General features: G+C 35.1%; 1 protein-coding gene across 3 annotated transcripts in view; it reads right to left on the bottom strand.

The window, feature by feature from the left end:
* The window catches only part of LOC126886468 (regulator of telomere elongation helicase 1 homolog), a 115651-nt gene that overhangs the window by 82476 nt on the left and 13149 nt on the right, over positions 1–20026 (bottom strand). For all 3 annotated transcript variants that reach the window (XM_050653419.1, XM_050653421.1, XM_050653420.1), the window contains exon 2: positions 1213–1453. In XM_050653419.1, coding sequence (XP_050509376.1) covers positions 1213–1453 — 241 coding nt within the window. The remainder of the gene's footprint in view (positions 1–1212; positions 1454–20026) is intronic.

The following is a 20026-nucleotide window of genomic DNA, read 5'->3' as shown; positions in this document are numbered from 1 at the left end:
TCCAACCCACCCCCTGGAGGTGGGGTGGGGGTAACTTTAAAATCTTAAATAACAACCCCCACTTTTTATTGCAGATTCGAATTCGTCATAAAAAATTAAGCAACATTTATTCGAAACATTTTTTTAAATTGCTGATAGATGGAGCCAATAAATCGTATTTTTCCAATTAAAGCGCCATCTGTCAACAATTTTAAAAAATGTTTCGAATAAATATTGCTTAATTTTTCATGACGAATCCGAATATGCAATAAGAAGTGGGGGTTGCTATTTAAGATTTTAAAAGTGTCATGTTTGGTGTTATTCGATAGGTTTTCGAAAAGTATTAAAAACCTTTTTTTGGTTTCTCATTTGGAAGTATATTTCTCGAGATATTAGACCGTTTCTATAATTTACCTATGGTATCAGGATAAATAGTTTTTCACAATTATAGCGTCATCTATCCACAGTTCGAAAAAATGTGTTGAATAAAAGTTGCTTACTTTTACGAAACGGATCCAAATCTGCAAGAAAAACTGGGGGTTTCCATTTAAGATTTTAAAGTTACCCCCACCCCACCTCCAAGGGGTGTAGTGGGGGTTGGTGTTTGGTGTCATTGGATAGATTTTTGAAAATGATTGAACACGTATTTTTCAGTTTTTCGATCCGATGTTTAGTTCGCGAAATATTCAACCGTTCCGCTACTTTTGGGACACCTTGTATAATTAAGAGATGATGAGTGGGAATCACTCAGTGGGGTTTTAATTTAATTCAAATAGCTTGAAAAGTAAATTATTTAATTTCCTGTAATTTATGTTCAGTAAGAATATTGAATTTTGCTCTATTAAAGGCAAATAAAAGGAATATAACATTTAGATAAGGGCGTGTTAAAAGAAGCGGACCGGTAGAATATTTCACGAAATTTACAACAGATCGAAAAACACGAGTTTAATATTTTTTAATTTATTCAATGAAACCAAACACGATGCCCAACTCCACCCCCTGGAGATGGGGCGGAGTAACTTTAAAATCTTAAATAGGAACCTCCATTTTTTATTGTAGATTTGGATTCCTTATGTAAAGTAAATAGCTTTTATTCAAGTCATTTTTTTTGAATTGTTGATGGATGGCGCTATAATCGGACAAAATATTTGCGCATACGCTCTTAAAATACCAGGTTTATAAATATTCGAAGAGTATAATATAGACAGCTTGACCATAAAAATCATTCCTTACCTAACCGTGTTCTTATTGAAGGATCTATTAAGTAGTTATATGGCATAAATATTATATCAGCTTGATCTTTTAATTCCTTTGACATATAAAATGGGCAAAAACCATTACATTTGCCAAGTTTAATGAGATCTTCAATATCCATTACATTTATATCCAGTACGTTCTTATTTTGAGAATGTGCTTCTACTTTATTAAAAAATTTGCAAGATCTTGTTTTTCTTTTTAATTGGCACATCATAATCTGGAATTAAAAGATAAATTAATTAGCTATTTACAGGAATATAACATAGACCATTAGGTCTTCTGGTCAGTGGCGGATCACCGGGAAGGGGAAAGGGGGAAATCCCCCCTAACAAGGTCCAAAATTCAGGATGGACCGTTTTATCGCGCGGCTCTCTCTAGGACGGTGTCAGGAATCCAACGGGTGGGGACGGTTGCCGTACTATAACGGCAGGCGAGAATGATGGATTTTTAGAAAAACTATTTAAAAACTTTGCTATTATACTTTACTTCTTGCTGCTTACTTATTTACTTATTCAAGATTAAAACATATTAATTACAAATGCTTTTTATTTACAACCCCAAAAATAATAAATATCGTACCTGTACGTCGGCCATACTGAGACTAATGCGTTTTCAAACAGCCGCACCCGTGCGGCAGCAGTCTTTCAAAGATAATTTTACTGACGTACATTGACGACATTTGGCTAAGTCTGATGTATAATCAGAGGCGTGCGGTCCATGGAAGCGGGGGAAGCACCGCTTCCCTATACTTCCATATAAGAAAATACATATATTATTAATTAGTATTTAATTATCAACAATGTTTCCCTAATCTAAGTAATCTATTATGTAACTAATAGGCATTGAAACATTAAAATTTGATCGCATACGAACGGTCTCAAATAAGCACACAATTCAACGATTCAGTCCGGTCCTGACGGAAGCGCATCTCAAAATCGCTGCTTGTAGCAAGCAAGCAATTTGATTAAACCCGACCTGTGGGAGATGTCCACCCTATCGAAAAAGTACATTCGGGTGTAACAATTCATTGGGGCGAGGTGTTTTGACCCGAGTGTAAAACAGGGATCACCCCACCTCGCTCCAATGCCCCAGGCCATCCCTTTCACCCCCATAGCACGCTGATGCGCGATGGGGGCACAACTATCGTAGCCAAATGCTCTTCACAATGGAACCCTGGGTAATAAGATTCCATTGTGGTGCCCTAATCGAATGCAAAAACTAGGCCCAGCGTGATGCGCTCTATGCCTTTATCCTCTTATTTACTTATCCGCGGGAACTAAAATTGCTTGGTTGCTTGGGGCCCAAGCCATTGCACCAGGCCCAACTGGGCTCGGTACAATGGCTCGGAGCCCAAGATCTTTTTGGGTTTTTTTTTGTTTTTTGTGTGATTTTTTTGTTGGCTTACGCCTTTTTTGTTATTTTTTTTTGTGTTTTTTTGTTTGGCTTGCGCCTTTTCCTCTAATTTTCTACTGGTTTACTTACCTGATCGTGATGTTAAACCTACGCTTGGGTTTCGTGTTTTCTTCGGCACTTGGAGTTTCGAGCTACGAACTGACTACTATCACTTTTACTTTATTTTTCACTTTATCGCTTTAGTTCACTATTTGTTGTTTAGGACGTCTGTGTTTCCATCGGTGGAACGCGTCATACCCTAGCATCTCTCGCAGTATGTGGCTTGGGTGGTGCTCCAGATCCGCGAATTTGACCCTTGCCTTGTCTGTCATCACTTCGGTGACTCTCACCTGTTGCAGTTCTCTAAACAGGAATCGTTCTGCTACGTATCTTGGGACTCTGGCTGCTTCTCTTAGGCTGTTGTTATGGACTGCTTGTATCTTCTTTTTGTGGGTTTTACATACTTGTCCCCATGCGAGAGATGCGTATGTTAATACCGGTAATATTATGCTGTTTATTAGTCTTAACCTTGTTTTTAGTCTTAATTTACTTTTTCTGCCTGTGAGTCCTCTTAATGTTGCTCTCGCGAAGTTGGCCTTCTGGACTGTGGCTTCTACGTGTTTTTGGAAGGTTAATCCTTTGTCCATGATAACTCCTAGGTATTTTGCTTCATTTTTCCACTCGATGGGGGTGTCCTGTACCGTTAGCTGTTCTTCTGGCTGTTGTCTTCCCTTCTTGTATAGTACCGCTTGCGTCTTTTCTGAGTTGATGGCTATCTTCCATTTTATGCTCCATTCCTCGATGTCTTCCAGCGCTGTTTGCAGGTTGGTCACTGCTATGTCTACATTTCTGTGTTTGGCCGCTATCGCTGTATCGTCGGCGTAGAGGCTCATAAGGGTTCCTGGTGTTCTAGGTACATCGGCGGTGTATATTGTGTACAGCAGAGGTGACAGGACCGCTCCCTGGGGTACTCCAGCTTCCGGGCTTCCGAGATCGGACAGGACTTGTCCTATCCGAACCCTGAAGCACCGGTCGCCTAAGTACGACGAGATTAGCCTCGTCATCGCTCCGCTGTACCCATAATCCCGCATTTTGTATAATAGCCCCTTGTGCCATACTCTGTCGAAAGCCTTGCTTACGTCCAGGAATGCTGCTCCAGTGTACTGCTTGTCGTTGAATCCAGCTGCTATGTACTCAGTTAGTCTGAGTACTTGTAGCTCGCTGGAATGCTCTGCCCTGAATCCAAATTGAGCTTCTGGGATTATATCTAATCTGGTTGTTTCCGCTTTCAGTCTGCTGAGAATGATTCTTTCCACTATCTTGCTGATCGCTGGAAGTAAGCTGATTGGCCTGTAGTTCTGCGGGAATGTGTGGTTCTTGCCAGGCTTTGGGATCATGATGACATGGGCCTCTTTCCATCTGTTTGGGAATATTTTATATCTTAATATCGCGTTCACTATATTTGTAAAGTACACTATGGCTCTCCTGGGCAAATACTTTAGGGCTCTATTTGTTATTTTGTCTAGACCAGGCGCTTTTCTCGGTGAACAGTTTCTAATATGTTCGTTAATTTCTTCCGGTGATGTTGGTGGAATGATGTCTTCTGGGTCTTCTGGTCTTTCTTCTTGTTCTTCGACTTCTTCCAGGAAGTCTGCGTCTTCGTCTTGGTGGAAATTTAACCTGCATTCTCTTTCGAGCGTGGACCTCATCACCTCTGCTTTTTCCTCAATTTTATATACCATGCCGTTTTCTCCATGGAGTGGTGGGATGGGTTTTCTGTCGCTTCTCATCATTTTCTGGAGCTTCCAAACATTTTTCATGTTTGAGTCTAGTTCTTCCATCTCTTGTACGTAGTTGTCCCATTTTTCGCTGCGGTGGTGTTGCAGAGCCGTTTTGACCTCTCTGTTTAGTGTATTTGCCCAGGTTTTGTCTACTCGGTTTCTTGTTCTTCTGGCTATTTGCTTCGCTCTATTTTTTTCCCTTATCAGGTCTTGTATTTCTTGTGGTATGTCTTTGAACCTTCCCGTGTGGATCTCGACTTCTTCCTCTGTTGTGCTGTTTCTGATTGCTTCTTGGATGATGTTTTCTAGTTCTAGGACTTTTTCTTCTATTTGTTGCGGGTCATTTATAACTGGCACTATATTTATTCCTTCACTCACTAATCTTTTATAATTTGTCCACTTTATTTTCTTTTTTATTCTTTTCGGCGGGTTTGTTTCTTCCCATGTTCCTATTTCCAGTAGAATGGGGTTGTGATCTGTTGTACCTTCGTTCAGCGTGATTAGTTCTGCTTGTAGTCCTAGGTTTTTGGCCACAACGATGTCGATATGGGTGGGAAGTCCATTTCCTGGGAAGTGTGTTGGTTCTTCTGGGCCCATTGCCAGTGTATCTTCGTTATTTTCTATGTAGCTATTTAGTAGTCGTCCGTTTCTGTTCGTAGCTCTATCGTTCCAGTTGGGGGATCTTGCATTTAGGTCTCCTATTATTATGGATGTCTCAGCGATGTTTAGGAACGCATCGAGGTCGTCGTCCATTAGTGGGTCTTGCGGTCTTACATAGGCTGATGTTATTCTGACTGCGCCTTGCCTCATTTTCACTTCTATTGTTGTTGCCTCCATGTTTACCAGTGGTGGGGTCGTGAATCTGGTGTGTTTGATTCCCTTCTTGACTAGGATGGCCGTTCCTCCTGATCTTCTTGTGAGGTCGTTCCTATATACATCGTACCCAGGGAACTTTAGACTGAAGTTATTTGTCAGTTTGGTCTCCTGGATTGCTACGATGTCCATCTCGTATCTGTTGGCGAGTTCATCCATGATGTTTTGATTTGTTGCTATGCTGCCCGGGTTCCAGGAGCCTATCCGCAAGTATCCCTTGTCTGCCAGCATTACTTCTGTGCCTCCCTGGTGCCCAGTATCACTTCTTTGACTACCTTAGTCACTATGTTGGTGACCAAGTTGACTAGGTAGTCTTCGTCGTGGGGGATCGCTATGTTGTTCTGCGTACTCTGGGTGGCTTGGGCGTAGGAGACGCCGGTTGCTTGTGGTCGTCTTTGCTGTGTTGGTTGCTGTGGCCTCTTTGGTGGTGGTCTTCCCCATGTTGGGCACCTAGGGCATCCTCTGTAGCTGGCTGGATGGCTGCCTTTGCAGTTGGCGCATGTCGCTTTGTCTTTTCTGGCACGTTGGCACTGCTTTGTGGAATGGTCTTCGCCGCATTTGACGCACCTGGGATCCTTATGGCACGCGTTCTGGGCATGGTGGAATCCTTGGCAGTTGAAGCACTGCGTGGGTCCTGTTGCCTTGCGTAGGTCCTCTACCACGACCTTCATGTGGCACAGGTTGGTTATACGCCTCGCCGCCTCGACGTCCCCCTGGCTCAGAGTCACAACAAACATCGGCAATTGTCTTCTTGGTCCGGTTCTTGAGGACATATTTTTGGCTGCTTGGCAGTCAATGTTGTATTGAGCTGCCATTTCGTTCTTTATGTCTGCCTCTGTGGTATTTGTGGGTAGCCCTCTTATTACCACTTTGGGTTTTACTTCTTCCTCAAATGGGAAGGCTATCCACTGTAATCTTCTGTCTTTCATGGACTTCGCATATTCCTCTATTATGTGGGTCATTTTGCGGTAATCTTCCGGGCTTTTCGCCTGGATGAGGGTTTCCCTACCACTCTTGGAGATCCTGTTTACCGTGACCACATTTTGCTTTTGGGCTATATTTAGGATTGCCCCTGTCTCGCTTACGCTCTGTAATTTTATTACAGGCGGCTTACGTTGGTATGTTGCCTGTTTTTCAGGCAACACGGCAGCTTCTTCTTCTTGGTTTGTTACCATCTGTTCCGACTCTGAGACACTGGGACGTCTTGGCGGAGGCGCACCTCCACCTGCGCTCGTGGCTGGATGGATTGGTGGGATTTGACCTCGGGGCAGGTTGTAGGTATCTTGTGCTGGGGGGGAAGCAGCCCTCATGGCATTTTTTGCTAGGTTTTCCCATGACGTCGCATCTTCTTTTGAAATTTGGGATTTCAATTTTGGGAAATCTTCTTTGGTTTTTGGTTTTGCACCTCGAATGTTCGTCAGTCTCTCACCTGCGGATGGTTTTGGCTTTAATGCTTCAGGGAGTGGCTGTAGCTTTGGCTTAGTGGTTTCGGGGGCTGGCGTCGGTTGTTTTGACTGCTTCATGAGCTCCATCATGGCGTCCATCTTTTTTGACATTTCCATCATTTGGTATTTTAGTCTCTCGTTTTCGATTGTGAGTCGCTCGTTTTTTTCTTCTTGATCTGCCAACATCTTTTTCAGCATCTCTATCAAGGTTGAAGTGTCTTCATTGCCATTCTTCTTTTTTATCTTCTCTTTCTTGTCTTCTTTATCTTCGCTGTCACTCTCTTTGGCACGTTTGGTAGTGCCTCTGTTTGCCTGCACTGCCTCGTCTTCTACCATGGGCTCTACTTCTGGTTTTTTACCGTCTTTCTTGGGTTCTTCGCCGCCCTTCTTAGTCTCCTCTCTCTTCTTTTTGGATTTCTCCTTTTTCCTCTCGCTCCTGGGGAGTTTGAAGCCATCTTTCTCGCTTTTCGCATCATCCACGGATGAGTATCCCTCAGTGTCAGAGCTGATTTCCTGAAAAGGGTTTGGGCCCACTTTGCGTGAGCCCTCATATATTGGCATGGAATGTGCCATAGAACGGGGCAATGATTGAGACCTAGCTCTATCAATCTTGTGGGGTTGGGGGGCGAACTGTCCTAGTTTTGACGAAGCCTTTTTTTCTGCCGACTGGCCCGACGCCAGCTCGACTTCAGGGTTGGCTCCCTGCACCACGCGCGGTTGTTCACGTACCCAGACAGAACTAGGTACGGGTTCCACTTGCTGTTCTCAACCTACTGACCTAGGGGCCGGGGCTGCAACAGTGTTGATAAATAAACAACACCTATGCAGTGTCGAGGTGCAATGTTTTAAATTGCACCCATCCCTTACGGAGGCACAGTAGGTATCCCGTAGTGGGCTCACGTCGAGCCCACTATTTCTTCTTCTGCTGACCGAACTCTAGCTGTGGCGTCTCAGAGAATCCAATAAAATCAAATTCCCTAAGTTCACCACATCCAGTAGAACGGCCTTTGCCTCTGCTTCTAGCCTAGGGCTTAGAAGTGCACGATTTCGCTACCACGCTTACATTCGTGGTTGGAATGAAAATTCCTGCTAATCGTACACTTCGTCCACCGTTTGGCTCCTCGTACTCTTCTCGCCTCAGAGAGTAAGAAGCGCTCAACTGTTTACCCTGCTTACATTCAGGGCAGAACTAATAAGTCCCCAGTCAAGCCACTCCCACTTCTTTGGCGTTGTCGCTGCTCTGCTCCGCTCCGCTCGTACGTGTTGCTCCTTCGGTGGCTAGCACCGAACTAACTTCAAAGTAAATCGCTGCTTGTCATGCATTTGTCCCGTTCAAAAATTGGTCAGGGTTTAATAACCTCACTCGCTAGTCATGTTCCTTTCACGCGAATTTTGATACGCCTGGAAGCGCTCGTCCGACCGCTTCCGATTCGAAAACGAGATGCGGAGTCTGTTACTGCTGCTATAAGGGGTAGGTATTTAGGTACAAATGGCTCGATTTCAATTTTTTGCTTAATATTTTTACTAATATTTTATTTGACATTTTGAGATTTTTCATTTTACTGATATTTTATAGTACCTACGACATTTTACAGACGAAGTCAAGTGACATTGCATTTTGTGTAAGACAATTTGATGACTTATGATGATTAAAAAAATGAGCTGTTTAAAAATATTTGGGATAAAGCTGAAAATTGGCCAGCGCAAGTACATGTAATAAATATTATTACATGTACTTGCGCTGAGCAATTTTCTTTGTGACACGCTGACAGGAAAATACAGCGTGTTTTATATGTTCGTTCATGGGTATTCTTTAATTTTTCCGACTGTAGCTAATATAAAACGTAAACAGACAACGAAACAACTAATATCTATAAATATAAACACATAAATAAAATACAATTAGGTAGGTACCATATGTTAAATTATAATAGTACCGAAAATTTTATCAATTTAGTAGACACTCCTACTATTTCCAATAACTCTTCTTTTATTAATGAAAGAGTTTTACATACATATAAGGCACCATGGGGACTGATTGACCCCATATTTTATTATTATTAATTAGGTATAAAGATTTTATGCAAAAATGATACATTAAGGGCCGAGGCACAAAATTTCGGCTCCAATGCTTTTTAAATACATTCATTTTTTTCGAATCCTGAGAAAACTAATAAATATCTTTGAAAATTTTAAATGTACAGTGAAAGATTAGGTACATTATTACTGAGAACCAAAAGTCCCTTAGAATAAACAAAAAGTTTATTTTGAATGAGATATTTGAAATTAAAAATCACACTAAAGGTTCTCTTTTTTTCCCTGTAACTTACTAAAATAAACATAATAGAAGTGTTCAGGAACTTTCAGCCCTCGGTAATAATGTAATCTTTCATTATGCGTTTAAATTTTTCAAAAATACTTATTAGTTTTCTCAGGATTAAAAAAATGCATTTAAAAAGCATTAGAGCCGAATTTTTGCACCTATTCCCTTAAACTGAATTACATTAGTAAAGTATCTATAATAACCATTTTAATATAACAGATTTTTACAAAAATAAATATTGTTTATGTGGTAAAGCAAATAAAATAACATCAATAAAAATCAAACTTAAACATTATTAGGTGGAAATGTAAACTACTTCTGGGAAATATAAAGAAATGAACAATAAGATGTCAGACAAACATTTTATTGTGCATATTTAAAACATTTTGCTGCAAATATATCGTGGGCTTACAACCAAAAGGCACCAAGTCAAAATTTTAACTTTTGAGAAATGGATTTGAAAGTTTGAACACTAATGATAATCCATATATAAGCCATTTGAAATATTAAATATTTGAACATTATTTTAATAGTATTTCAAATAGCTTATTATGTCTGCAAGAATTATCATTAGTGTTCAAACTTTCAAATCCAATTTTGACTTAGTGCCTTTTGGTTGTAAGCCCACGATATATTGCACAAAAAATGTAACACGCAAGGCACCTTGGGGTCAGACCGACCCTGAACAGGTTGATTATAAAGTAAATTTGAACAAAACGCTAAGAGTTACTGGTCAAGGACATGCTAACTAAAATTTACATTGAGGCACATGAGCACGTCTTGTTAGATTTTCAAAATATCATGAGTTATACAGTAGATAAGGGGGTTCATATGACCTCACGGTTCCCTTAAAGGGCTAATAGTTTGATATCTTTAACACCAGCAATAATTATGAGTGGGAGTTTCTTGTGATGTTTTATTTGCCTCTTCAATTTCCATTTCTTGCCTCTCTTCATTAACTAATACATTAAATTTATTTGCTGTTGGTGTGTTCAGCCAGTAGTTATCTATTTTAGTTTGTTTAAGTTTTCCACATTTGTTTTAGTTGTGTTTGGTCGTTGATATTGCTGTAATGTACTTCTTTGGTACATTGGTAATGATGGTGATCAATTTGAGAAAATTTAATTTTTATTTATATACAGCGTGTCTACTTAAGTTGGAAACATATGGGAAACTTTTTTATTGTTAATTTTACGAAAAAAAGTTAGTCTTCATAAAAAGTTCTGCATGCTCTAAAACGTAAGATTCAATCATTAGATATCAAAGGTATGTCAAAAAATAGGAATTTCGTTCAAGGGTAAAACACCTTTATTTCTCTGAATATCGAAAATTCTTATTCTGAAAAGTTGTCTGGAATTAAAAACTAAGATCAAATATGCAATTACATGCTTCTAATTAAAAAAAAAATATTTTACATTTTTTCTCAAATTTATTAATACCAACATCGTTTTTATTGATTACAAATATGATAACTCTTTTATTACTCATTTTTCGAAAAAAGTTATTGTTTATAAAACGCTCAGCATGGTCGAAATTCTAAGATGCTATCATAATATATCAATTTTTATTAATTTTATACGAGGTGTGTCAAAAATATGAATTTCGCTCATGAGTATAGTACCTTTATATTTCACAATATTTCAATTAGAAGGATGTAATTGCATATTAAAACATAGTTTTTGATTCTAAACTTTTTGTAATAACAATTTTCAATATTGTGAAAAATAAAGGTGCTTTACTCCTTAGGAAATTCAAATTTTGTGACATACCTCGTATAAAATTAATAAAATGTGATATCTGATAGTTGACGACTTGACTGAAAGATATCTGGGACGACTTGACTGAAAGATAATTCATTCGATTACATGAAATCAACCCCAGCTCAAGAATATCCGTCACAAAAAAATCATAGCATGTGATCTGTCTTTCAAAAGACAACCAAATGCGACGATGACAGTAAAATTCTCGCGTTAGAGATTCCATAGTAAACCATAAAATTATTTTTTTTCAATTTAATTGTGGCTTATTTCCCATATAAATAGTTAATCATAAAAATGCCACAAGGAAATAGCTTCAAAACAACAAATTTGAGAAAAATTTAGAAAATATTTTTTTTTTAATTAGAAGCATGTAATTGCATATTTGATCTTAGTTTTTAATCCCAAACAAAGAATACGAATTTTCGATATTGAGAGAAATAAAGGTACGAACGAAATACAGTGAACGAAATTCACTATTTTGAAATACAGTAGAGCGTCGATAATCTAAACCCTGGTAATCCGAACGAAAAAAAAATTATAAAATTAAGAAATATGATCGCGGACCGAATTTTTGGATTTAATATGACAATATGGGCAAAATATGACCGCGGATTTTTGTTTTGTTTATGCAGAAATACATACAATATATTTGTTTATTATGCAGGTGTTTTATTCCTTGTAACTAAAACGCATGTATGTATGTACTATGTTTATGAGCTTTGTATGTATTTTGAACATGTGTTCGATATTCCGAACAATTTGATAATCCGAACTACCCCTGTACCAATTAGTTCGGATTATCGACGCTCTACTGTATCTCGTATAATATTGATAAAATTAGATATCTGATGATTGAATGATAGGTTCTAGACTAGAGTATGCAGAAGTTTTTATAAAAAATAACTTTTTTTCATAAAATTAATAATAAAAAAGTTTCCCATATGTTTCCAACTTAAGTAGACACGCTGTATATTTATTTACATATATTATTTTATTTATATTAATTATTTTCATCATGTATAAAAGAAATAATTAAAAGTTAATCAGATTAACAAAAATGACTATGGATGGATCTCGAGCTAAAGTAATGACAGCAGAAAGTAGCACAAAATCAGTTACAATGGAAGCAGGAGTGTGACAAGGCGATTCCCTATCACCCATACTCTTTAACATAGGAGTCATCATCATCATTGGGTCTACAACCCATGGTGGATCTTGGCCTGTTCCAAAATCAGCTTCAATGCCTTCCTATCTTTTATCTTGGTTTTCCAATTTCATACTCTTAATACTCATAAGTCATCTTCCACCTAGTCCTTAAGAAGCCTAGAGCCCAGAGCAACTGGTTGTGCTCTGGGCCTGTCTCTTCTCACTCCATCCAGTCTTTGGTTATAAATATGTTTTGATGGTTCCATCTCATTTATTCTCTCTAAGTGGCCTAGCCACCGCAGCCTGTTTATTTTGATAGATCTACCAATACTAGGCTCACTATAAAGGCGGTAAGGCTCAAAATTATAGTGTCTATGCCATAATTTGTTTTTCTGGATGCCTTTATAAATATTTCTGAGGATTTTACGTTAAAAACAGCCTAACTGTTCTTTATAACTGTTATAGTCCAACATAACAGTATAAGGAACAATTATTAAGACCACCAAAATTAAAGGTACCATAGTCCAGGTCCGTGAAGTTAGCCCGAAAAAGTCGAGAAAAAAAAATGTGACCGATGCCATTCGATTGTCCATTGATTGTCCACAGTTTTATTTCGTTAGTCCACCCATCAATTTTTTTATAAACAAATTTTTTTTTCGGGCTAACTTCACAAATCCACAAATTTTCGAAAATTCAAAAACTCTATTGCTATATTGTTTGTCCATGTTTGTCCTCCGCATAATTTTGTTTGTCCACCCACTGATATTATTAAAATAAAATATATATATATATATATATATATATATATATATATATATATGATTGTTAATATGTAATGACTGTTGGAATGTAATAAAAATGTTTATTGGGGAATGCAGTCAATAAATTTTTGGGCTATTCAGTGAAACACTTTGAACTTATTAGTCGAGCTTTCGAAAATTTTATTTTCTTTATCAAGACTATCTACAAATAAAAATGTTTAAATTTAGATAAAACTCAAAACAAAACTTAACTTACTGCTCGTGGTTACAAATTAATAATTATACAACTTATATAAAAACATGAAAATTTCTTAAAAGTAATATGTAAACGTAAAAATTTTGATAGTATGTCAATTCGACATCACTCAAAAAAATGTCGTTGGACTACTATAATAATTCGATAGGTTGGGAAAGAAATTAATGACATAATTTGTTGTAATTTATGATAGAAGAAATAAAAAAAAAAATATTTTAGGTAGAATTATTAGTAATATTTCAACAAATTTTAATAAGACAAAATGTTATTATAAATGATACTTAATTTATCAATGTCAGATCTCTTATTAATGCAATTTGATTTTTTTATCCAAACCATTTCTTTAAATTCTCTTTTACGTAAATTAATTTCCCTTTCTAAAATTGTGGTTTCTTGAAACATGAAAACATGATCATCATTAATCACATGTTCTGCCAAGGCACAAGATGGGACATTTCTCTTAATATCACTTTTGTGTGAAGTTAATCTAAGGGATAAATTCCTTGAGGTTTGACCAACGTAACATTTACCACTAGTGATACAAGGTATAGAGTAAATAAGATTAGAACTCTCCATAATTTGTAGTGGAGTCTTCGTTTTGGTGTAAAGACTGTTTAAAGTTTTAATATTTCTAGTGGATCTTAATTTTTGGATTTTGCCTAAATAACTTAACCAACTTGGGTGTTAAAGTTGGTATATATGGTAGAGAACAATAAGAAATGGTAGGTAAACTTTCTAATTTCCTTTCTTGTTGGTCAATATTGTCTTCCTGAAGTGTTCTATTATAATTAGTGCTAAAAATTAATTTATTTAATAAACCCCTGGGATAACCATTTTCTAATAAAATTTCTCTTAATTTGTTGAGGTCATTATTTACAAAATCCCTATGTGACAGTTTACATATTCTGTTCTTTAGTCCTAAAACTAAGTTAATTTTCATTTTGAAAGGATGTTGAGAAAGATAATGAATATACCTATTACTGCAAAAAGGTTTCTTGTACCATTGAGTTCGTAGGATATTATTAGATATATATATATATATATATATATATATATATATATATATATATAAGGAAGTAATATAATATATATATATATATATATATATATATATATATAATATTATATATATATATATATATATATATATATATATATATATATATATATATATATATTGATGCACGTTAAGTTGTGACTTCCGGTATACAGAAGAGGCTGTCCGACTTCCACCTTTTCTACTAGGAATTATTTTTTAAAAATTGTGTATTTGGTAAAAGGGGGGCTTATAAAATGGGTCTACCTATTGAGGGGAAAGGATTTACCAAAATAAATTTTGTATATATATACGTATATACCGAAGCGTACAGCATACGTTATGGCTTCCATATAAAGGGTAGTTCAAGGCGCGTTGTCACTTCCAGCGGTGTTGTCATATTTTGGAAGTCACAACGACTCGTCTGCTAGATTTACCTCCTATTTTGAGCGTAATGTGTGATCTTTTGAAACTTTTACTGTGAATACAGTTGTCTGTGTTTTAAAGTTGTCTATTTAAATTAAAATATTGATATTCTTTTGATTATACAGGTTTACAAAAAAATACATTTCGGACTATTTGACGAAACCATATGACTAGGGGGGTTTTTGGGGTCGCTGGTTACGAATCCGGGGTTCGCTAACCTCTATCACGTCAGGTAAAGGTTATTTCAAGGACAAACCAAGATAAATTGCCAAGCAGACATTCCGTTAACATTTTTAGTCACAACATAATACATAATATCAATGTTAAAGTATTATTAGAGCAACGCGTTATGGTTTCACATTTCTTTTAATGACCGACACACAAAATATTTTAATGACGGATCCCACACTAGAACCAGATTTTTATTACCTACTGCTGATAAGGTAAAGAGTTATTAAATATCACTCGTTGTCATCTCTGTGTTAATTTGAAATAATAAAATATAAATATTGTAGTTTTGTATTCTAAAATATTTGGAAAAAATATCTATGTATTTTTTTTTTCATTTAGGTACACATCATTTTAAGGGATTGTCCGGAAGAGTACAGGCTCAATATATCGGCAAATGAATTTTGTTTTAAATACCGTCCGTATAGAGGAGGTGCTCGTTGGGGATAGGCGCAAAATCTTAGTCCAGTGCTAATTAAATGCATTAATTTTTTTCGAATTCTGAGAAAACTAATAAGTATTTTTGAAAAATTTAAACGCAGAATGGAAGCTTACATTATTACCGAGGGCAGAAAGTCCCTGAAAACTTATATAATGTTTATTTTAATAACTTATATACCTAATATATGTTTATTTTAATAAAGATAATGGGATGAAAAAACAAGAGAAAAGTTAGTGTGATTTTTAATTTCGAATATTTCATTCAAAAGAAACTTTTTTTTATTCTAAGGGACTTTCGGTCCCCCGTAATAATGTTATCTTTCATTCTGGGTGTATGTTTTAAAAAATATTTATTAGTTTTCTCAGGATTCGAAAAAAATAAATGTATTTAAATAGCATTGGACAGAGATTTTGCGCCTACCCCCTTAAGAGAGAGTTTACTGCATTTTATATTATTACTAGAATTTATTACTTTAAACTTTTTATCGCTCTTGATTCATTTTATCGTGTATTTAATTCCATTCAATTGTAATTGTACATTCAATTTTTTTGTAATTTTTACACGTTTTATTACTTTCGAAATAACAATAACTATAAAATCGATTTTTCAGCCTACTTGGGTCAAAAAAATACAAAATTTTCGGAAATTTCGTTAAATGAGAACATTTACCTACATTAATATTACCTACATTATTAAAATTAATAAACTTTAATATTCCAAACCATAATCTGAGAAATAATAACTTGTTCCATGTACCTCATCATTCAACTAACTATGGTCTTAACTCACCAATAGATAGAACTTTAAGTCGCCTGAATGATTTGGACATCGATTTATTCTCTTCTTCCAGTCGAGTATTTAAAAACCAACTAAAATCAGTTTTTCCGGTCAGCACTTATGTTTAATATTTAATATTTAATATTATATTTTCAGTGGATTTGTTAATTTTTGCCATGGATAATGCTTTTGTATTATGTAATTTGTTAATTTTTTTATTGTCTGTAGTTAGTTGATTAATGTCAGTTTATATTATATTATTATGTATTGTCACTGCATAACGTGGATTGTGTGTATGTTAAATTTAGTTTTATTGTAATGTACTTACTACAGTTTTATGCTGTCACACTTTCATTTAATTCATTTTATTTTATTTTTAGTTTTTTTACTGTTTTACTGGACTTTACCAATACTACTTTTACTTCTACTTATTGTTTATATATGTATATTTTTTTTTTTAAATTGGGGAGACCCGTAAATAAATAAATAAATAAATAAATTTCTTGTATTTAAGCTTTTAATAAGATTTTTAAAAATAATTTAGATTATTTAATAGATACATTCACCGGCACGAAAAACGGGCACCCCAAAAAATGGGTCATTTTTGATGGCTCGTATCTCCTAAACCTATTCTCCGATTTAAGTATTTCTTTAATATGTTATAGCCTTATTCTTTAACTATATCGCTGTAATAATATTGTTTCTAGACAGGTAAATTATCATTGTATCCTGGGCGTACCAATCAAACTGGTTTTTTTTTCAATTTTCACAACACTCTGTGGAATATTCTAGCCTTTATACAATATTGAAATTAAAACCCAACTATAGCCCCAGGTTTTCTTAATGTTCTGTTTGTTATTCATTCGCTTATGTTGGATAATAAAAAAGTTAGGGACTTTAACAATTAAACATGTTCTTTATCAATACATGGTGTTTCTAAATAAGTGCGACAAACTTTAAGGGGTAATTCTGCATGAAAAAATAATGATCGTTTACTTGATAAAGCTATGTCCGCAAATGCTTGCAAATATAAAATTATTTTGCCACACGATCATTATTTTTTCATGCAGAAATTACCCCTTAAAATTTGTCGCACTTATATTTAGAAACACCTGTATCGATAAAGAACATGGCTAGTTGTTAAAGTCCTTAACTTTTTTATTATCCAACGTAAGCGAATGAATAAAAAAACAGAATGTTAATAAAACCTGGAGCTATAGTTAGGCTTTAATTTAAATATTTTATAAAGGCTAGAATATTCCACAGGGTGTTGTGAAAATTGAGAAAAAAACCCAGTTTGATTGGTACACCCGGTATACAATGAAAATTTACCTGTCTATCAACAATGTTATCATAGCTATATTGTTAAATAATAAGGCTATAACATATTAAAAACATTACTTAAATCGGACCAAAGGTTTGGGAGATACGAGACATCAAAAATTACCCATTTTTTTAGGGTGCCCGTTTTTCGTGCCGGTGAGTGTAGATTAAATTAGAAGTTCATTGTAAAAAAGGAAGTAAACAAAAACACGAGAAAAATGAATTTATATAAGTAAATAGGTAAGTAAATATTATAGATTGAAATAAGTACAGAAAATATATAATTATAGAGATATATAATCACTTATTGTACCTTCATTTAAGGCTAACTTTAAAAGTAAAGCAGATCTGCTATTATTCATGTTTAAAAACAAAAGGCACACAAAACACTAAGTACGATTAGGACCGCGAATCTACAACAGATAAATGTCTGGAAACCGTTACACAGGGTTGCCAAAAAACGGAAGTCACACCGAGCGGTGTGGTATACGGAAGACGCTACGCGTTGTGTACATAACCTGTATAGTAGCACGGGAGGGACACTAGCGCTGGTGATATACCGTCGAACTAAAATCTGATCTTATGAGTATGTTAGATACGATATGACTTCCAGCGAAATTTTTAATATAAGCCTTCTGATACCATCTAGTAGCCAAATTCGTAAAAATATAGGCAAAACGTTGTGACTTCCGAAATCGGAAGTCATAACGGTATATATGAAGTAACAACGTATTACGAGAATCTACTTTGGAAGTCACATGGATACATGTATCAATATATATATATATATATATATATACGTCTTCATATCAAGGCGAGATCCGACTAAATCGAGGACAACCCGAGATCCACCAATAGGAAATTAATTATTGGAGTATATTGTTCATAACTATCTTTATAATTAACATATTAATCATGGCACACTTAGAGGGGAAAAGATTTTTGTACTTAAATTTTTCTGATAAATTTACAGCGAAACGAGATCCGTAGCTGAAAAGTAAAGGGGAGGACTTATATACGAAATTTTAGATATTTACCGGTCAACGCGAGATCACACACTGATGCCAGCTCTAAAGAGTATTAGTCGAGCGATTGGAGCTCGTGTTGTATTGTATATTTCCCACGATATACAGATAGCGTTGTCTCGAATTCTTTATGTAACTTTTAGGTATCGCTTCTTTTGTGTCTTTAACGTCTACGGTTTTCTTTAAATATTTTGAATTTATTGTGTTTCAACCATATCTACTACCCACTTTAACTATAACTATTTAGATTTACCTTTCAGAAAGTCCCTTAGTTTTGTTACATACATAAGGGTGTGAAAAAAGAAAAAGAATACTTCACAAAAATAATAACCATTTAATAATGATAATTATTTGCAATACAATATTTTAAAACTATACATTAATATTCTTAAAAAACACTTACTACGAAACCAAAATGTAATTATTATATTAAAGAATACAAATTGTTACAAAATAATTATTTAAATGATTGCTTGTTTTAAAAATACATTACAAAAAAGTAAAAATTTTTATAATTATTATTAAAATTTAAAGAATAAAATACCTCAATATGTAATTATTATTTGATAGTTAAAAAATGATTTTAAGTAAAATGATTTAAAAGATAAAAAGAAACACACATAATTTTCAGGGTCAACTCCTAATTGCATGAAAAATTGGATTTAGGTTTTACCCATCCCCCACTTCAAAGTTGAAATTGTGCCGTTGATTGCTTTTACTTGGAGGGTGAAAAAATATACGTTCATAATAAGTCCGGAAACAGATCTGACTAACTTTAAGCAACTTTTGTTCTATAGAGTTTTTTTAACTTACGTACTAGGTTAATTCAGTAGTAGGTACTAGAGTCACTTGCGACTAAAAATGTTTACTTTTCAACAAAAAAAAACACGTTTTTCGGCGGTTTTTCGCAAATACTCAAAAGTAAGTATTTTATCGAAAAAATATTCTTGGAAAAAATGTAGCATATAAAAAAACGAAAAAATGGTATATTCTTAGTCTATAGAACCAGTAAAAGTAAATTTGTAGCTCATGAAAAAGACGATCTTATCCTTCAAATTCCAAATCAAATATTTTAACGTGATACATAGTACCAAAAAATGAAGCTCTTTTCGGGGAAAAACCCATTAAAATTTTTTTAAAGTGTACAAAAAGCTTGATTATATTTTATAAAAGTTATATACGGGTAGGAAAGACAACCGAAAGAATTTTCGAACGTTTAAACAGACGACATCCCAGATTTACCAATTTCTGGACAATTGATCCAAAGGCTGGATTCTAACAACGAAACAGTTGTGGATTTTCAAGTTTTCAATGAGAGTCAGAATGAAAAAACATTAGTGACCTCGAGTATGATGGTTTGGAGAATTTGGCTGGTTATATCTGCGATAAATTGAAGGACTCCAGTATTCAATCCGAAGATGTTTCAACGCACACGTGGGTTGATCATTTGAGTAAGTGTGGTTTATGTAAACCATCAGACACTCTCTTGTCATATATTAAGTAACTGGAGACAGTTTTTCCTTCCACATGAATGGTGATTCCATTTTGGTAACTAAAAATTATTTAGAAAACCGTATGTCCAAAATTGTAACTGCAGACTGTTCTAACAAAGCGAACAAGTTATTTTTTAGGTCTCGGATGTACTTCCGAATTAAAGAATTAAACAAGTCTCTTAACAGCCTGACATTGCGTAAAAGAAAAATTATGAAAACTGCTACATAGTTGCTGTATGTACGTCTATTTCACATGCACAAAATTTGAATAAAGTGCATGGCATGAAAACTGTAAAACTTATT

This window comes from Diabrotica virgifera, chromosome 6 (assembly GCF_917563875.1).
Source record: "Diabrotica virgifera virgifera chromosome 6, PGI_DIABVI_V3a".
Taxonomy (NCBI): Eukaryota; Metazoa; Arthropoda; class Insecta; order Coleoptera; family Chrysomelidae; genus Diabrotica; species Diabrotica virgifera.
The sequence above is the reverse complement of the archived record's forward strand: the minus strand, read 5'-3'. Positions and strand labels throughout refer to the sequence as shown.